This window comes from Canis aureus, chromosome 15 (assembly GCF_053574225.1).
Source record: "Canis aureus isolate CA01 chromosome 15, VMU_Caureus_v.1.0, whole genome shotgun sequence".
Classification (NCBI taxonomy): domain Eukaryota; kingdom Metazoa; phylum Chordata; class Mammalia; order Carnivora; family Canidae; genus Canis; species Canis aureus.
Window position 1 is genome coordinate 61,861,775 of NC_135625.1, and position 21,514 is coordinate 61,883,288.

The 21,514-nt window shown below is 36.9% G+C and overlaps 1 protein-coding gene across 13 annotated transcripts in view; it reads right to left on the reverse strand.

Moving 5' to 3' along the window:
• The window catches only part of LOC144285016 (uncharacterized), a 293,890-nt gene that overhangs the window by 73,131 nt on the left and 199,245 nt on the right, over positions 1–21,514 (reverse strand). For 9 of the 13 annotated variants that reach the window (XR_013353390.1, XR_013353389.1, XR_013353384.1 and 6 more), the window contains exons 7-8: positions 9,989–10,180; positions 1,052–1,374 (exon numbers count right to left, since the gene is read on the reverse strand). The exons of 1 other annotated variant lie outside the window; for it this stretch is intronic. Coding sequence is in view for 2 of the 12 variants with exons in the window: in XM_077850243.1 (XP_077706369.1) it covers positions 1,052–1,374; positions 9,989–10,021 (356 nt within the window). In the remaining 10 variants the exon portion in view is untranslated. Of the gene's footprint in view, positions 1–1,051; positions 1,375–7,818; positions 8,550–9,988; positions 10,181–21,514 lie in introns of those variants that run through there. 3 more of the 13 variants (XR_013353385.1, XR_013353394.1, XR_013353397.1) reach the window with 3 other exon arrangements.

The following is a 21,514-nucleotide window of genomic DNA, read 5'->3' on the forward strand; positions in this document are numbered from 1 at the left end:
CACCACCCAGGTTCAGATGCAGGACTCAGGATGAGTGGGTGGTACCCAGTAGACAACAAGGCAAGAGTAATGTGCTGATGGAACCAAGAAGTCTCTCTCAAACTCCCTGCAGGCACAGTTTCCAAACCTGGGATCTTTGAGGCAGTCCACAGTAAACAAAGACAACACAATGCAGGATGGAAACACCCTATCCAACCTAGGCCCCTCTTTGTATCCCCTTCCTCCTGCTCTTTAGGTACTGGTGGAAGACCTGAAACCAATAGCCTTCAGTTCTTCTCAGTACTGATGGTGTGCTGCAGCAGGGTTGACTAGGAGCATGATAGTGGTTCCCAAGGGGCAACTGTCTCCACTGGGGACTTGGACACATCCCAGCACCATAATCAAGTTCAGGAATAGTGAGCTCCAGGGATGAGTCAGATCAGCCACAGGGGCTTCCTGGGGGACCCTGACTACTCTCTCTTACTCTCTCCTCTCTCCGCACAAAGCTCAGTGTGCCCCAGCAGCCCTGGGATCCGGGCTCTGGGGTGAGGAGAAGAACAAGTGAGGGCAAGGAGTTGGGCATCAGTTGCTTTAGACACAGGCAGTGCTGAACCAAAAACAGTCAGCTAAGCATTCTCCTTATCGCTGGTCACCTTGGAGGGAAAAACAAGTCCCAAACAGAGAGAGGCTGACATAGTAAAAACACTTCTTTTATAAAATAGAAATCTCCAGGACCTGAGTATCAGTGTGGAGGCCGAGAAAATTAAGGCCATTCCACTTTAAGTTTAGCCTTAGCACAGGGACAGGCGTCCCAAGCCCCTGTGAATAAGAGCTAAAATTTAAACATTACTTCAGTTACAGGAAGAAAACAGTTTACAGTTTAACGTCCTAGAAAGCCCCATATTAGAATAAGAACAGAGGCCAAGCCAAGGGCAGGAAGCCCCTATTAGAATAAGAACAGAGCTCAATGCCCTTGAAAGCCCCATATCAGAATGTAAACAGAACTTGAAAAATTCCTCCCCCCCTTCTGGAGGTCCCCTAGACCAGCCCTTAAAACTAAGCTGAAACCCACCTCCTCAGGGTCCAAGTCCCTGCTCTGCTGTGTCGAGTATACTTGGACCCAAGCTCGAGCTTGTAAATAAACCCTTGTGTGCTTGCATCGGTGTCGGCTCCTTGGTGGTTTCTTGGATTCACAATCTTGGGCACAACATCAGTATATAGAGGTTCATTCTCCCACCTAAGAATGATCTTCAGAGCATCTTCTCTCAGGGCCTTAGTCTGCCCATGGATAGCAGGAGACTCAAAATCTAAATGTACGGTCCTGAGTTGGTTATGGGAGAAGAGGAAATCATTGAAGAAGGAATCCTGGCCATGATTACTAGAGAAAGATAGTAACTGAAACCAAAATGATAAATCAAGGACCTGTTTACAATTATGAAATGGTAATTATACATATGCATACACTCATACTATTTGTATTTTTGCATATTACAAAAATTTTATGAAAAAATTAAAAAATATGGCAAAGAAACACTTTAATAGAGTTATGATCCCATTGTTGTGAATACCAAAGCCATTGTGTACCTCTTTATCAGCAAGACCAGCTTCCCTGACTTCTTCACCAAACCAAGGACATGGATCACCTCCAGTGCCTAAGGACTCAGGAAATTACATAGTCCTCTTCCCTTGTCCCTTGCTCTTTCTCTCATAGCAATAACATCTTTATCACATGCATCTCACAGGCACTGTATCATTTGATTTTTTCAACAACTCTGGGAGTAGCTGTTATTGGGGTCTTCATTTCTCTGCTGATGGTACAGAGGAAGCCCTTACTCTAGGAAATACACCTTGTTAGTGGTAGCTGGGTTTGAATTCCAAATTGCAGAGAACAGGTGATCTGTGATTTGTGTACTTTAGACTTTTGTAGCACCAGAACTTGTGCACGTTCTACGCTGACATACCTAATTGTGAACCTTTCACAATGCCAAATTCATATATCTGCTCATCTATGAAGATTTCAAGTATCACAGAACATCCCTTGCCACCTAACAATTCAGTTTTGTCTGCGCTATCTTTAAGGTGTTTTAATGAAAAATAATAAAAAGCAAAAACGGAAAACTGGAAAGTAATGATATCTGTGTTTTTCTTAGAGTATAAGTCTCATAAATGTAATCAAAATAAAGTTGGTTATCATTAGGCATAGGAAGAATGAGGCATCTTTTAGCCTCAATTCATAGTTCAGTGATCACAAGGTAGTTGATTGTATGTTCAAATATAATAGAAAAGAACAACATTAAATAATATTTTTGACATCCTGATATGCATTATCTAAACTGGGATAGATCAGTTAGAAATAGTTTGAGAGCAGAGAGTATCTTTTTTAGGTGAATTCATCATAGAAAGGAGAAAAGGAAGAAGACATCGCACAAAAGATGTGCTGAGATGAACACAAGAAAAGCCAAAAACATGTTTTACTGGAGATATATACTGTGTGTGCATGTGTATTTTTTAAAATCTGAAATCAAAGGACATATTAATCAAAAAATAAGAAAAGATTCTCCAAAACCATAGTAAAGGGCAACCAGATGCATTTTTTTTTTTCATTTAACAAAGAGTTATCAAACCTTGGCCATTACCAAGTACTATTTTGGGTACCCGACATAGAGCAGTGAACAAGACAAATTCCTCCCTGCATGGAGGTAGCAATCTAATGAAGTCACAGATAATAAGTAACCAAATATATAACTTAATTTAAGGTAGTGATAAGAAATGAAAGGAAAATAAAATCAAGTAAGGGGAAAGAGAATGACATAGATTATCAGGGAGAAGATGACTCAGAGAGAGCTGAAAGAGGAAGAGCCTCAGTCTTGGAAAGTTGGGAGAGACTGACTGGAATCACAAAAGGCTTAACCCCTGAACTCTGAGGCAAGTCTAATTGGATTCAGGCTAAACTAAGCTTACTCTTTTTCCCTAGATTTCCTCAGATTCAGCTAAAGTTATTCTGTTTTCCAGTTTCTGACTTCTATTGTTTGGTTAATTACTATGTAGATGGAGCCCAACAAGCAGAAACATGTGACCAGGGTTGCAGCTTTTGAAAAGAATGCCCCACCCACTCCTTATCTTCCCCTGTGTTAGAAATCAGAAGCATAACCGAGGATTAAGCTGAAGAGTACACTTTCTCAAGCCTATGCAATGAAAGGGAAGTCTAATAACATTTTTAAGGAGGAAATGTATAGACATGACGGCTATTAAGACCACGATGACAAGAAGACCTATGGTACAGAGTGAAGTTGAGATTATGAGAAGGCTTCTCTATGCTTGCTACTTCCCAATCAGACTATAGGGGATCTCAGCTCTACCCTGAGAATTGGGGATAGTCACTGAGAAGTCATTTATGGATGTCTTACTCCATTTCATCACAAGAATAGGTTTTTTTTTTTTTTTTTTTTTTTTTTTTTTAAGTAAACTCTATACTCAACATGGGGCTCAAACTCATGATCCTGAGATCAAGATGTGCATGCTGTATCCACTGAACCAGCATAATTGTTCAATCTTGGTATTTAGCTTCTACTGGACTTCAACATTTTCTCTTTCTCCAACTTTCCTTAAATTCTTCCCTGTGGATATAATTCTTCTGTTATTCCAGGACTCCTTGAACTTTCTTGCCAGAATCAAGTGGAATCTCGTTTTTTCCATTATTAAGTTTTACATATATCCAGAAGATACAGTGTGGTTGCACCTGGATATCACATCCTGTGCACATACATTGACATAGTGTTGAATTGCAGGTAATAACAACCTTGCTGATTTTTCACTAGGAATCCTACTTTTGAGCCCTGTTGATAATCAGAATTCCCTGCCAGGCTTTCTATGCTCCTTGACTTTTCTTCTTCATTCTCCATCCTCTATTCAAAACTCTTCTGCTTTCCATTTGGTTTCCCTACTCTTGGTGCCCTCATCATCCTTTTTGCTCTTTTAACTTCCCATCACCTGATATAGATTAGACCTTCCCGTCAATGGATGCCTGGATGACTCAGTTGGTTAAGCTCTCAACTCTTGGTTTCAGCTCAGGTCATGATCTCAGGGTCATGAGATTAAGCCCTACACTGGACTCTGCAGCACAGAGTCTGCTTAAGATTCTCTCTCTTCCTCTCCCTCTGCCCCTCCTCTTGCTCATGCTCTCTCTCTTTCAAGCAGATAAATAAATAAATCTTTAAAAAAGTAGATCTTCCCATCCAAAGATCTGCCTTTTAGAGTATGTTCCCTATAAACTGTAAGGCAAATATCTCAAGCTTGGTGAACTTCTATTTGCATAATTAATTTACATAAGAGTTTTTGGGAAAAAAATACAGTACATCAATCTCAAAGACTGATCCCAGGATAGAGTCCCATGAACACGTGTCTATTCTCTAAAAGAAAGGATATGAAGGTGGAATTTAAAAGAGATATGACAGTCATATTGCTGTGAGATACATGTCACTCTCTTTTTCTAGACTTCTCATCCTTTTCCTTTGTCTATGGGAAAAATGTTTTTTGTGTGTGATAGGGCTGCAAATATCTGCTTAAGTTCATGTTAAATATGGTGACAGTCTCAACTAATGTCACTTTAATAATTCAAATTATGAAGTGTAACAAAAATGGAGAGGGGTTTTGAACCTCCAAATCATTTGTAAGCAGTTTTGTAAGATATTTTACTTGCATTTAGAAGCTGTGAGTGAGCCATCTGAAACTAAAGAAATGGCAGTAGAGACATTGAGGGTAACAGAGAAATTGGGGGCATGGGGACTAATTTATGAAACTGGATTTAGAAAGTCATCACAAAGAACACCAGAAGAGCTGAGGGAAGTAGAGGTGCTGTGCTAATCATCCTGTAAGAAAAACATCAAAGAAAGGTTGGGAGAAGAAATGGAGAAAAACCAGCAGAGAGATTCTAGTGTGTGGTGACTAAGATAGGGTGTTTGGCAAACACAACATAAATAACTGCTCAGAGTGCCCAGAATCTGATGAGACACCGCTCAAAAGTCTGAGGGAAAATCTGAGGGCAGAGCCTATGGATGGATTTTCAGCTCTGGCAGGAAACACATATTTTTCTCATAGATTTCAAAGGAGTAGCTGGTCAGGAAAAGAGAGTGAAAGCAATAGAGAGAAACTACATGAGCAGATAAAGGAGCTCTTCCTGAGTGTGAGGGTGAGATGTCCTAACTAGAAAAAATAATGACCCCAATGCTGCTAAAGGGAAAATGAACTCAGGAAGTCCTCCAGTGATTGTCTACCTCAGCAAGCTTGTACTTAGTAAAGAGAGGCACCTGTAATTTATCTCAACTGTATGTAAACTCTGGCTACGTTTTCCTTATGCTGTTTTGCCTGAGAGCAGATTCTGAGCTTGTTGTCCTTCCTGGGGGTTGGTCAATAGTTGGATAAACTATAGATAAGAGAAACAGAGAATTGAAGGACCTTGTTTCATGAAAAGAAAATCACCCTTCTTTTTCTTAAAGATTTTTTATTTATTTATTCATGATAGTCACAGAGAGAGGAGAGAGAGTCAGAGACGGGGGGGTGGGGAAGCAGGCTCTACGCTGGGAGCCCAAGGTGAGACTCGATCCCCGGGCCAAAGGCAGGGGCTAAACCGCTGTGCCACCCAGGGATCCCTGAAAATCACCCTTCTGATGTCTTCCCCTTTTGTACTGTATAGGCAATAGAAAATATCCCAAAGTCAATGGGGTGAAAACTCTGCCTGGGAGAGAATCTTGGATTAGGGTCTGCTTAGAATGGTTTGGTCAATCTCTGGCCTCCTTGAAGGGGAATACTTAGTTGGTAGGGGAATGTCATTGCAATGTTACCTTGGGAATTTCAGAGAGCTGGGGGCTGGTGGAGATGGGCTCATGAATGGATGCAGTTTTTATTTTTTTTAATTATTTTTTAAATCATTTTTTAAAGATTTATTTATTTATTTATGATAGACCTAGAGAGAGAGAGAGAGAGAGAGAGAGAGGCAGAGACACAGGAGGGAGAAGCAGGCTCCATGCCAGGACCCCGACGTGGGACTCGATCCCGGGACTCCAGGATCACGCCCCGGGCCAAAGGCAGGTGCTAAACCGCTGAGCCACCCAGGGATCCCCGGGTGCAGTTTTTATTTTCTGATTCTCATGGTGCTAATTACTCTATATTCTTGAGAACTTAGAACCTAAAGAAATAGCTAGAAGAACTGATCTTCTCTGAGATGGAATGTACCTTCACATAGTCTCTCCTTCTGAAATAATAGTCCTCCCCACTCAAAGACCTCTCTTCCATCTGTGCATCTGTGCACACACACACACGCACACACACACACACACAGACGACACCACTTTCTCCCTAGGACTGTGGATCTTTCACCTACAATGGCTGGTTTGAGCCCAAGACTGAGATATCAGATATTCTTCCTCCACTGTCATCTAGGTAACCTCAAGTACATGGCAGCATCACCATCTCAAAACTGACTTGAGTTCCTTATTAGTCCTCAATCAAATTCACAAACCTCACAGTAGCACAAGCTCTGCTATATCTGCCCCCGGAACACCCCCTGATTCAACAACATCCTTTACCTGTGTTCCCATTCCACACACCAACAGAATCTCATTTATTATTCAAGCAAATCAGTTACCTTCCTTTTCATAACAGCTTCTCCTGGCATCAGCTGCTTAGTCATTTGCTTCCCCCAGGAATACTGTACCTCGTCCTCCTGCACCTCACATCCTACTACACATAAAACAACTCACCAGTCTCTCTCTCTATTCCTATAAAATCCTAACTGCCAGTGTCATTTCATTTTGATCTTCCATTTAGCACTTAGGACTTAGATTCCCAAGATTCAAACCCACTTTAATATCTTATAGAGATTAGGAGGAAAGAAGAAAATGCAATTAGCAGGAAATTATAAATTGATGAGAATTAATAAAGGAGTTGGTATGCTGTTCTTAGATATTACTCTGTAATGAGAATAAAGTGCTTATTAAGGATTTCCTCATCCCAAGCAATCCACAGGACTCTTAAAGAGGTATGCCTCTGCATTTCCTCATTGAGCTCTCAGTTATCAGCCCCTGGTACAATTTCCAAAGGAGCGAAACATCATTATCACTGTATATTACAGCTGTACAGGGAAATTGCTGTGGAGGAGCTCTGCTCTCCCAAAAGGGTGCTAAACACTTATCACAGCAAAATTATGTGTGTCTGACTGTAGCTTCCTGGCAAATAATTGAACATTATGTAGGAAATACACTTAGAAATAAATGGAAAGTTCAGAAATTTAAGGCAATTGAGAGTTTTTAGTTCAGGAAATTTTGGCTCAAACAATGAAAGTACAAGTTATAGGATAAGAAGACTGTGATCGTGAGCAAAATTCATAAATGTCTTATAAACCTAAAGGGCCTGTGGATTTTGTCCCTCCCTAATACATCACCCTCATCATGTAAGAGTTGAAATCAAAGATTATCTGATAGTTACCTTTCTAGCCACCTATTTTTCCTCCTTCCACAGAGGAGCAAAATGTAAATCACTGCCTCCCAACTTGCTACCTTCTCTCTTACCTCTTATAGTCGTTAGGCATTTTTTGTCACACTCACATCTAGGCCTTTTGCCCCAAACTTCCAAACTCTGATAGCACTACTTTTCTCTACTCCCTTGTTATTTGTCTAAAACTGCACGAATCAAGGCCAAGATATCTCAAAGTAGTAGTAATTAATGTGTTAACAAGAAAAAAGAAAATTTCTTTTTAGAAACCACTTGTGTTTTTCTGATTACTAGAAGATAGAAATAACCATTACCTGTTATCCATATGCCCAAAGAAAATGACAATTACCATTTTGGAAAATCATAGGCTTTGATTCAAATTGGAAATAACAAAGAATCTGAGGACTCATCCCCTAGCCCCTTGGAATTGCGCAGAAGATCCCTGCAGAGAAATTTCTCAGGAAACTTCCCATCTCTGTCTTCATTCTTTATTAATCTACTTCTTCCAAAGCATCAACTTTCAACATAGGAAGCTTTTTCCTAGATTCAATTATTATTCTTCGGTTTTGTTAGAAAACTTTTTTCCTAGATTCAATTTATTATTCTTCAGTTTTGTTTAATTATAAATGTATTAAAAGTAGAACATGCTTTAAGTTCAGTTTTAGGTTTACCTAGCAGTGAGACAGTTTTGGAAACTTCATCTCATTCCTCTCTCAGGAGATGTGGTCTAAATTTAAAAACAAATGAGCACTTTTTAGCAAATGTTTTCCTTTCATATGATTTGTACCACCTGTTTATTATTCCTCAATCCTTGATAATGTATTTCACATTTTTTTGCCATTTTACCTAGCCAGAGAAAAAAACATTTGAAGTTGGACTAGGTAAGCAACTCGAAAGACATTTGCATAAAGAAGTAGAATTGAAACTCTACCATAGCCCCTACAGTTCACAGACTAAATTCCTCATCAACTCCCTCATCTTTCTTGTTGCTGTCTCTAAATAAAAGTAAGCATCTGCAAGGGCCACATCCTCAAGCTTCAGTCTTTCTCATCAACCTCTGCTGTCCTTCTGCTCCATGGCGCCTGTTGAGAATAATAAGTTGGCAGTTAATAAAAGATAGAAGAGGACATAATCTGAATGCCCCGGCTAATCAGTCACAGGACTAGAATTTTAAGTTCTATAGACTTGAAACTATAGGTTGAATATTCACCTTTCTGAATACTTAATGACAACAAAGGAAGCTAATCATTGGAGTGGAGTTTAGGTAGAAGTAAATGGAGTTGAGATCAAGAGAGGCCAAGGTGCTTAATGGATTATCTACACAGACATAGAAGTTATCTGGAATGATAACATAAGCTATGGTGAAAAAAAGATCATTCTTGGCTAGATGCCAAATTCTCCAAAGAGTGTAGGGGATTGTTCAGGAAAGCAATTGGTTACAGGGAGAAGGAGTGGTAGAGCAAGATACAATCAACGATACTAGCCCCAAAGTAGCAGAGATCATTGATGTCTAAAAGATTTAGTTCAGACACCATCTTTTCCAAGAAGCCTGCCTTGACTCTTCCTCCAATAGTAACTAAATGAATCCTGGAATGTTTCTCTGGCCACTGTGCAAATTTCTATGGTATCATATACCAAGTGGTATCTATTAGTTTATATTTCTTTTAGACTGTGATTTTCCCTGGTGCCTGGTGCATAGAGAAGCCAACTAAAAATTTGTTCAACTGAACTCTTAGATTCTATTGCCTCCACCCAATGTGATTTATTTTGATTATTTTCTCATCACCCTAAACTATGCCAAATGTTCAAATAAGTCAGAATTAATAGAGATGCTGGATTTAGTATTATACACTTCTTATCACTGTATATGTTAAAAAGAACCATGAATGTTGAAGTCAGAGAGCCTTAAGTTAAGTTCAAATTCTGACTTTATAATTTATTCAAACTCTTTGAGCCTCCACTCCTGTAAAATTCAAGATAATAAACACCTTACAAAAGATGTTTTATAAATTAAAAGTAATATCCACTATAATATGTATACAATTGCCAAACAAGGCAATTAGAATTAGAATTCTCTCTCTCTCTCTCTCTCTATCTCACATATTAGAATTCTCTCTCTCTCTCTCTCTATCTCTATCTCACACACACACACACAAACACACACACACACACACACATACTCACCTTCTTTCTCTCTCACATGCACATACACGGACACTCTCTTCTCACACCCTTGAATTTGGACATGGTCATATGACTAGTTTTGACCAGCCACATATGAATGTCATGAGTCAATTATAATGGAAGTTTTTAAAAGACTCCATCTTCTACTCTTACACCACATTGACTAAGGAGGCATGTAACTGGATGGAGATGCACGTGAAAGGGGCCTAAACTGTTGAGCCATTGCGAGGTAGACAATAGCTGCCCTGGGCTTACAGTGGACTTTGCATAGATGAGAAACTTTTGGTATATTTATAGACTCATATTTTTTGATGTTTGTTACTATAGCATCACCTACCTTATATACCTTGTATATCTTCATACTTTGCATTCTGATAAAGAAGACATATCCTTCTAGGCAGATAATTCTGTGTTACTGCTTCAGGATGAATACTAGAAGAGAGCTATCAGAAGGGTCTTCTGTTGATGGATATAGTGTCAACTACATCTCCCAAGTATAATCTTATTTTTTCAAAAATCTCCAGAGATGCTAATGGAAACAGGACAGTATTATAGAATACAGTTCTATTAACAAACTAGATTTAGTTTCCATTTTCTATAAGGAAGAACAAGAACTTGTGCTAGCTCCTTGACAAAAACAAACAAACAAACAAAAAAACTAGAAAACACTGGACATTTTAGAAATAAAAAATAAACTAATTTTATCTCCAAATAAAATGCTATTTCAGTTCATTATTTTTAATTAACAATATTGCTTAATTAATTAATATTTATAGGTATATTAATTTCATTAAAATTAATATTTAAGCAATTAATTTTTATTTATTTAACAAACAGTTTTTTAGAAATAATAAAAGTAATGAAACCAAAATAAAAACCTCAGCAGATGAGATTATTTTAAGAATGGAGGAGACAGAGGAAAGGAGCAGTGAGCTGAAGATAGAACAATAAAAAAAAATTGACAGGGAAAAAATAAACAGATATAAGACAAAGCTAAAGCAGTGTTGAGAGGAAATTTTATATACATTAGGTAAGAGGAAAAGTCTTAAATCAATATTCTAAGTTCCCATCTCAAGAACCCAGAAAAGAAAAAGGTAAAATAAATTCAAAGGAAATAATAAATTAAAAGCAGAAATTGATAAAATTAAAAACAGAAAAGTAGTCTAAAAAATAACCAATGAAACAAAGATCTGTTTTCTTTTAAAACATCAGCAAGTTGGCAAAGTTCTAACAGTGTGAATGAGAGAGAGAGAGACATGATTTACCAACTTTAGGAATGAGAGAAGAGATACTACTATAGACATGAACATGTAAAAAGATAATAAGAAAATAGTAGGAACTATATAGAGTTCTACACATAAATTTGACAACTTAAAAAAAAGCCTACTTCCTCAAAAGACACAAACCAACACAACTCACCCAATATTAAATAGGTAATTTGAATACCCCTTTACTATGAAGAAAGGTGAAATCATGATTTTAAAACTCTGAAAATAACTCTTCAGGCCCAGGTAGTTTAACTGGATAATTCTACCAAATATTTAGAGAAGAATTAATGTCAAATCTACATAATCTCTTTCAGAAAATAGATGAAAAAGGGATTTGTTTCAATTTATTCTATGAAGCTAATATTACTAAGGCTTATAGTAGACTTTGCATAGGTGAGAAAATATGATTGGATAAACATACCAAAACATACCACAACATGATAAAGGCAGTGCAAAACAGAAAACTATAAATCAATATCTTTGAATATAACACAGAAATCCTTAACAAGATTTAACAAACAGAATTTAGCAATATGTAAAAAGAATTATCACCATCATCAAGTGGGGATTATTCCAGCAATACCAAGCTGATTCAATATTCAAAAATCAATTAGTGTAAACCATCACATTAGCAAGTGAAAGAAGAAAAATCACATGATCATACCAATCAGTGCAGAAAAAGATTTTGACAAATTTAGCATTCATTTATAATAAAAACTCTTAGAAAAATAGAAATAGAGGACAACTGCTTCAACTTGATAAGTAGCTTCAAAAAAAACATCCTACAAGAGTGCCTGGGTGACTCAGTTAAGTGTCTGCCTTCAGCTCAGGTCGTGATCTCAGGGTCCTGAAATCAAGTCCAGTGTCTGACTTCCTGCTCAGTGGGGAGCCTGTTTCTCCCTCTCTCACTGCTGCTCCCCTTGCCTGTGGGCTCCTTCTCTCTCTGGCAGATAAATAAATAAAATCTTTTTTAAAAATCCTACAGCTAAAAAAAAAAAAAAAAAATCCTACAGCTAATGTATTTACTGATGAAAGATTGAATGCTTTGCCCCTAGGACCGGGAACAAGGCAAGCATATCTGCTCTCATCACGTCTTCAACATAGCACTAGAAGTTATAAACCAATACAAAAAAGGCAATAAAAGACATATATAGCAGGAAAGAGTTGATGAAAAAGTATTCATGCACAATTTCTTTAAACAGTAAAATTTGTAAGTGTAAACCTAACAAAATATATATAGGACTTGTATGCTGAAAACTACACAACACTGATGAAAAGAATAAAAAATGGCAGCTTGGATGGCTCAAAAAAAGGCTCAGCAGTTTTGCGCCGCCTTTGGGCCAGGGTGTGACCCTGGAGACCCAGGATCGAGTCTTATGTCAGGCTCCGTGCATGGAGCCTGCTTCTCCTTCTGCCTGTGTCTCTGCCTCTCTCTGTGTCTCTCACGAATAAATAAATAAAGTCTTTAAAAAAAAAAGAAAGAAAAGAATCAAAAAGATCTTAACAAATAGAAAGACATGACATGTTCATGGGTAGGAAGTTTCACATAACAAAGATGTCAATTCTTTCTAAATTGATAAACAGATGTAACACAACTCCTACCAAATTTTCAACATCTTTTATAGATATCAACAATATTATACTGAATTTTACACTAAAAAGCAAAGGAATTAGAATAGCTCAAACAATTTTGGAAAAGAAGAATAAAATGAGAGAAATAGAACTACCCAATTTCAAGACTTATTATATAGTTAGTGTAATCAAGACCATGTGTACAGGATCCCTGGGTGGCTCAGTGGCTTAGTGCTCCCCTTCAGCCCCAGGTATCATCCTGGAGTCCCAGGATTGAGTCCTGCATCGGGCTCCCTTCATGAAGCCTGCTTCTCCCTCTGCCTGTGTCTCCGCCTCTCTCTCTCTCTTTCTGTGTGTGTATCTCTCATGAATAAGTAAATAAAATCTTTAAAAAAAAAAATCAAGACTATGTGGTATTGGCATTGAGGTAGACACACAGATCAGTGAAACAGAAAAGAGAACCCAGAAATAGATCCACACAAATATGGCCACCTGATATTTTACAAAAATGCAAAGGCAATTTAATGAAGGAAAGATAGCTTTTTCAACTATTTGGTGTGGAAGCAATTGGATAAAAGTTATAAACGAATTTAACCTAAATCTCACATCTTATACAAAAATTCACACAAAATGGACCATAGATTTAAATGTAAAACATAGAACTATGAAATGTATAGAAAAAAAAAAGTAAGAGAAAATCTTTAAGAACTAGGACTAGGCAAACTTGACACTAAATCAAAATCCATAAAAAGAAAAATGATAAATTGGATTTCATCAAAATGTAAAACACTTTGCAGAACTGTTAAGAGGATGAAAAGTCAAGACACAGACAAGGAGAAAATATTTTCAAACTACATATTTGAAAAGACTATTGTCTAAAATATTTAAACATTATTTAAACTCAACATTAAAAGCACAAACAGTACTGTTAGAAAATGGGCAAAAGACATAACAAGGTTGCTTAATCAAAGAGGCCATACAAAGGGCAAAAGAAAAAAACACAAAAGATTTTCAACAAAATTAGCTAATGGGAAAATAAAATCACAATGTAATATAGCCTATCATAGATTTACCTATCAGATTGCCAAAAGTTCAAATAGAAACAGCATCAAGAGCACCTGGATGGCTCAGTTGGTTAATTAGCCAACTCCTTGATTTTGGCTTAGGTTATGAGATCTCGGGGTCATGAAATTGAGTCCCCCACCAGGCTCTGCCCTCAGCTCAGAGTCTGCTTGATATTCTCTCTCTTCCTCTCCCTCTCCGTCTGCCACTACCCTTGCTCACTTGTGATCTCTCTTTCTTTCTCTCTCTCATAAGTAACTAAAGAAATAAAATCTTTTTAAAAAATAGTAACAACATCAAATTCTTGGGAGGATGTGGAGAAAATGTATCACTCATACAATGTTGGTGGGAAAGTAAAATGGTGTAGTTACTTGGAAATCAGTTTAGCAGCTTCTTTAAAAAACAAAACATGCAATCACTATGTGACTGAGCAGTTACACTCCTAAGTATTTATCCTAGAGAAAGAAACTCTTATGTTCACACAAAAGCCTGTACATAGGGGCACCTGGGTGGCTCAGTTGGTCAATCATCTGCCTTCAGTTCAGGTCATGATCCCAGTGTCCTGGGGTCTAGCCCCGTGTCGGGCTCCCTGTTCAGTGAGGAGTCTGCTTCTCCTTTTCCCTCTGCTTCTGTCCCCTACTTGTGCTCACTCTCTCTCCCTCTGTTAAATAAACAAAGTCTTTTAAAAAAGGCTTGTACACAAATGTTTACAGTAACTGTATTTAAACTAGCTAAAAGAAACCAGATGATGTTCTTCAGAATAAATTGTTGAATAAATAGTGATACATCAATACTATGGAAGACTACTCAGCAATTAAAAAAAGAAATGATCTTTGGGGTAAATCCCAGCAGTGCAATTGAACTCCAATAAAATAAATAAATAAATAAGCAAGTAAGTAAATAAATAAACAAATAAGTATGCCTTGAAATTAAATAAATAAATAAATAAGAAATGATCTACTACAGAATCTGCATGAATCTCCAGAGAATGATGCTAAATTGAAAAAAAAAAAAGCGCTAATCCCCAAAGGCTATATGCTGCATAAGTCCACTTTTATAACATTTTTGAAATGACAAAATTACAGAAATGGAGAACACATTGGGGCTTGCCAGGGGTTAAAAGAAGGGGAGGGAGAGGATGGAAGTAGGTATGACTGAACAAAAGCAACATAAGGGATCCTTGTGGTGATAGAAATGTTCTGTATCTTAACTATCTAAATCAAGATCCTGGTTGAACTTTAATGTGATCATCAATTTGAATTTCCTATAATGCCCATGGAGTTGCAAATATAGTCATAAGAAACTCATGATTGACTAGGTAGATATGCAAAATGTAGTTCCATTTTTACTTCAGTGTCATGTGTTTATATAGCTTATACATTATACAGCATTATATAATGGAAATGTTCTGTATCTTAATTATGAATATTCTGGTTGTGATTTGTACTACAGTTTTTTAAGATGTTATCATTGGGGGAAACTGGATTAAGGGTATATAGGATTGTTCTGTACTATTTCCTACAAATTCATGTGAATCTACTATTATCTCAAAATAAAAATTTTAAAAGAAAAAATAAAGGATCTGCATACAAAACATCATTATGGGATTATAAGGGAAAGGAGGGGAACCCATGAGAGACTCCTAACTCTGGGAAACAAACAAAGGGTTGCAGAAGGGAGGTTAGTGGGGGAATGGGGTAACTGGGTGATGGAACTTGATGGGATGAGCACTGGGTGTTATACTATATATTGGCAAATTGAATTTAAATTTAAAAATGTAAAAATAAAACCCAGTGTACATTAATTTAAAAATACTTTGTTAAAAACCACTAAAAACAAAAATAATTTAAAAAACCCCACATCATTTTGTGTTTTCCAAGTACACATATAGAAAATAGACACTGTGTAGATCAAAATGACTGCTTGCTGGTAGGGAAGGTGAGGATGGGATTGAGGAATTGAGATAACTTATTTTGCTCATAGCACAAAAAGTTCAAAATAAGTTTTTTAATGCTTTCATTTCAGTTGGTGTGTACTTATCTCATTACTGACCATCTAATCAGCCAGTAACGGGTTGTAGCACAGAATGCATTACTTCCTATTGAGTGCATCCAAAATCATAGATCAAGGGTCACAGACCAAGAAATAATTCTGTAATATGAGGTGTATAGGATGTCCACAGAACTCCAGATATAGTCACAAGCAACACATAATTGGCTCAGGAAGGGATGCACAATATAGCTCCATTTTGATTCCAGGTATTGAATAACTACACAACAGCTGATGCAAGTCAAGTGATTGTAACCTTAACAAGAGTTAACTCTGAATTTTAAAATCCAATTTTGGGAGCAGATATGCTAATTAGCTTATTGTAATTGGATAATTAATTTGAAATAGCATATTTCCGTTAAATAATAAAATAGGTTCAGTTTAATCAACTAATCTTATTCTTTTTTTCTTCTAAGTTTTTCTTTAAATTCAAGTTAGTTAACATATACTGTAGTATTTTTTTTTTATTTATTTATTTATGATAGTCACACAGAGAGAGAGAGAGAGAGAGAGAGAGGCAGAGACACAGGCAGAGGGAGAAGCAGGCTCCATGCACCGGAAGCCCGACGTGGGATTCGATCCTGGGTCTCCAGGATCACGCCCTGGGCCAAAGGCAGGCGCCAAACTGCTGCGCCACCCAGGGATCCCATTGTTTTTAGAAGTAGAAATCAGTGATTCATCACTTACATACAACAGCCAGTGCTCATCAATCACAAGTGTACCCCTTAATGTCCATCACCCATTTAGACCATCACCCATGCAAATCTCCTCCAGCAACCCTCCATTTGTTCTTTATTGTTAAAAGTGTTTTATGGTTTGCCTCTCTCTCTGTGTTTTTTATCTTATTTTACTTTTCCTTCCCTTGTCCTATGTTCATCTGTTTTGTTTCTTAAATTCCACAAATGAGTGAAATCATACAGTATTTGTCTTTCTCTGACTGACTTATTTCACTTAGCATAATATACTCTAGTTTCATCTATGTTGTTGCAAATAGCAAGATTCCATTATTTTTAATGGCTGAGTAATATCCCTTTGTGTATATATACCACATCTTCTTTATTCATTCATCAATTGATGGACAATTGGGTTCTTTCTATAGTTTAGCTATTGTTGATAATGCTGCTATAAACATTGTGCATGTACCCCTTCAAGTCTGTATTTTTGTATCCTTCCATTAAATACCTTATAGTGCAATTGATGGGTCAGAGGGTAGTTCTATTTTTAACTTTTTGGGGAACCTCCAGACTATTTTTGGAGTGACTGCACCAGTTTGCATTCCCACCACCAGTGCATGAGGGTTCCCCTTTCTCCACATCCTCACCAACATCTGTTGTATCCTGTATTGTTAATTTTAGCCATTCTGACAAGTGTGAGGTGGTATCTCATCTGGTTTTGATTTATATTTTCCTGATGCTGAAGGATGTTGAGCATCTTTTCATATGTTGGTTAGCTGTCTAGATGTCTTCTTTGGAAAAATATCTGTTAATATCTTCTGCCCATTTCTTAACTTGTTTTTGGGGTGTTGAATTTGATAAATTCTTTATAGATTTTGGATACTAATCCTTTATCAGATTATGTCATTTGCAAAATATCTTCTCCCTTTCTATAGGCTGCCTTTTAGTTTGCTGACTGCTTCCTTCACTATGCAGAACTTTCTAGCTTGATGAAATTCCAATAATTCATTTTTGTTTTTGTTTCTCTTGCCTCTGGTGACGTGTTTAGCAAGAATTTGTTATGGCTGATGTCAAAGAGGTTACTGCCTGTGTTCTCCTCTAGTATTTTGATGGTTTCCTGTCTCACATTTAGGTCTTTCATCCATTTTGAGTTTCTTTTTGTGTATGGTATAAGAAAGTGGTCCAGGTTCATTCTTTTGCATGTGGCTATCCAGTTTTTCCAACATCCTTTGTTGAAGAAACTGTCTCTTTTCCATTGGATATTGTTTCTTGCTTTGTCAAAGATTAGTTGACCATGGAGTTAAGGGTCCACTTCTGGGTTCTCTATTCTGTTCCATTGATCTATGTGTCTGTTTTTATGCTAGTACCATACTGTCTTGATGACTGCAGCTTTGTAATACAGCTTGAAGTCTGAAATTGTGATGCCTCTCACTTTGTTTTTCTTTTTCAACAGTACTTTTGCTATTCAGGGTCTTTCCTGGTTCCATACTAATTTTAGGATTGCTTGTTCCAGCTCTGTGAAAAATGCTGATGGTATTTTGATAGGGACTGCAATGAATGTATAGATTGCTCTATGTAGCTACATATGTCTATGTAGCATAAACATCTTAACAATATTTGTTCTTCCAATCCATGAGCATGGAATTTTTCCATTTCTTTGTGTCTTCTTCAGTTTTTTTCATAAATGTCCTATAGTTTTTGGCATGCAGATCTTTTACGTCTTTGGTTAGGTATATTCCTATGTATCTTATGTTTTTTTTGTGAATTATAAATGGGGTAGATTCCTCAAATTATATTGCTTCTGATTCATTATTGCTGTATAGCAATGCAACAGATTTCTATATGTTTATTTTATATTCTGTGACTCTGATGAATTCATGTATCAGATCTAGCAATTATTTTTGGTGGAGTCTTGCAGGTTTTCTACATAGAATATCATGTTATCTGCAAAGAGTGAAAGTTTGACTTCTTCCTTGCTGATCCGAATGCCTTTTGTTTCCTTTTGTTTTCTGATTGCTGAGGCTAGGATGTCCAGTGCTGTGTTCAACAACAGTGGTGAGAGTGGACATCCCTGTTATGTTCCTGACCTTAGGGGAAAAGCTCACAGTTTTTCCCTGTTGAGGATGATATTAGCTGTGAGTCTTTCATATATGGCCTTATGACATTGAGGTAAGTTCCTTATATCCCTACTTTCTTGTTATCAAGAAAGGATGCTATATTTTGTCAAATGCTTTTTCTGCATCTACTGGGAGGACCATATGGTTCTTATCCTTTCTTTATTAATGTGGTATATCACGATGATTGACTTGTGGATATTGAGTCATCATTGCAGCCCAGGAATAAATCTCACTTGGTCATGGTGAATGGAACAGTTCAGAAGAACAGGTATTAACTCTAAATGTTCGGCAGAATTCTACTGGGAGACCATCTGGCCCTGGATTCTTGTTTGTTGGGAGATTTTTGATTACTGATTCAATTTCTTTGTTGGTTATTGGGTCTGTTCAAATTTTCTATTTCTTCCTGTTTCTGTTTTGATAGTTTATAGGTTTCTAGGCATTAATCTATTTCTTCTAGATTGCCCAATTTGTTGGCATGTAATTGCTCATAATATTCTCTTACAATTGTTTGTATTTCTGTGGTGGTGTTATGATCTCGCCTCTTTCATTCACAATTTTATTTATTTGGATCCTTTCTTTTTGATAAGTCTGGCTAGGAGTTTATGAATTTTGTTAATTCTTTCAAAGAACCAGCTCCTAGTTTCATTGACCTGTTCTGTTTTTTTTTTTTTTTAATTTCTACATCATTTATTTCTGCTCTAATCTATTATTTCCCCTCTTTTAGATTGCTAGATTTAGGCTTTATTTGCCCTTCTTTTTCCAGCTCCTTTATGTAATGTTAGGTTGTATATTCGAGACTTTTCTTGCTTCTCGAGGTAGGCCTGTATTACTATATACTTCCCTCTTAGGACCACATCTGCTGCATTCCAAAGGTTTTGGATTGTCATGTTTTCATTTTCATTTGCTTCTATGTATTTTTTTAAATCTCTCCTTTAATTCCCTGGCTAACTCATTCATTATTTAGCAGGATGTTCTTTAACCTTCATGTGTTTGTGGTCTTTCCAAATTTTTTCTTGTGGTTAATGTCAAGTTTCATAGCATTGTGGTCTAAAAATATACATGGTATGATTTCAATCATTTTGTACTGCTTGAGGGCTGATTTATAACCCAGTATGTGATCTGTTCTGGAGAATGTTCCATGTGCACTCAAAAAGAACATGTATTCTGCTGCTTTAAGATGAAGTGCTCTGAATTTATCTGTGAATTTATCTGAAATTATCAGTTTCCTTCTTTTTATTTTTATTTTTATTTTTTTTTCATTGTTTCCTTCTTGATCTTGATCTTCTGCTCAGGTAATATGTCCATTGCTGTAGCTGGGGTGTTAAAGTCCCCTACTATCATTGTATTATTATTATTATTTTAAAGTTTGTTATTAATTGATTTATATATTTGGTTGCTCTAAAGATAGGGGCATAAATAAATACAATTATTAAATCTTCTTATTGGATAGACCCTCTTTATTATGATACAGTGCTCTGCTTCATCTCTTATTGTAGTCTTTGGCTTAACATCTAGTTTGTCTGATATAAGTATGGCTACTCCAGCTTCCTTTTGATGTCCATTAGCATTATTCTCCATACCCTCACTTTCAATCTGGAGGTGACTTTGAGTCTCAAATGAGTCTCTTGTAAGTAAGATATTGATGGGTCTTGTTTTTCTTTCTTTTCAAAAATACATTCTGACAGTCCATTTAATTTCAAATTATAGATAGATATTATTTAACACTATTATATTACCTGTAAAGTTGGTATTCCTGTATATTGTCTCTGTTCCTTTCTAGTCTTTGCTGCTTTTGGTCTCTCTTTCCTGCTCAGAATCCCCTTTCGTATTTCTTGCAGAGCTAGCTTAGTGTTCATGAGCTCCTTTAGTTTTTGCTTGTCTTAGAAACTCTATCTTTCCTTCAATTCTAAATGACAGAGTTTCTGGGTAAAGTATTCATGGCTGCATATTTTTCCCATTTAGCACATACATATATCACTCCACTTTCTTCTGGACTGCTAAGTTTCTGTGGACAGATCTGCTTCTAATCTTATGTGTCTACCCTTGTAGGTTAAAGACCTTTGTCCCTAGCTGCTTTCAGAACTCTCTCTTTATCTTTGTATTTTCCAATTTCACTATATGTCTTGGAGTTGACCTGTTTTCGTTGATTTTGAGGGGAATTCTCTGTGCCTCTTGGACTTGAATGCCTATTTCCTTCCCCAGATTAGGGCTTTTCTCAGCTATATTTTTTTTCAAATAAACCTGCTCCTTCTTTCTGCTCTTCCTCTTCTGGGACTCCTATGGTACATATATTATTTCACTTTATAGAATCATGGAGTTCCCTAAGTGTATATTCATGATCTAATAGTTTTCTTTCCCTCTTCTTTTCAGCTTCATTATTTTCCATTTTATCTTCTTTTTTTTAAGATTTTATTTATTTATTCATGACAGAGAGAGAGAGAGAGAGACAGGCAGAGGGAGAAGCAGACTCCATGCAAGGATTCTGACGTGGGACTCAATCCCAGGTCTCCAGGATCACACCCTGGGCTGAAGGTGGCACTAAACCACTGGGCCACTGGGGCTGCCCTCCATTTTATCTTCTACATCACTTATTCCTTTCTTTGCTTCTTTCATCCTCATTGTGATTATGTCCAGTCAGTTTTGCATCTTGGATATAACATTTTTAAAATTTTGTCCTAACTAGTTTTTAGGCCTTTTATCTCTACAGCAAGGGTTCCCACAGTGTCTTCTATTCTTTTTTTCAAGCCCAGCTACTATTCTTATGACTATTGTTCTAAATTCTTGTTCAGATATATTGCTTATATCTATTTTGAGTAAATTCCTGGCTGTGGTTTCTTCTTGATCTTTCTTCTGGGAAGAATTCCATTTTATCATTTTGTCTAGGTTTCTGTCTTCTGAGCGTTATGAAAACTTGCTGTCTCCTGTTCCTGAGAGTAATGTTATATTAAGAAGGGGTCACATACCATTGTGTGCTGTCTGCACTCTGCTCTTGTGTTTTGGCTGATCTTTCCCACAAGTCAGCCCTCTGTAGAGTTCCTCTTTGCTTGCAGTGGGGAGTGCTTAGGCCTTTAACTAGGTATGCTTTGATTTGTTTGCTAAAATAAGCTGGGGGAAGAGAAGG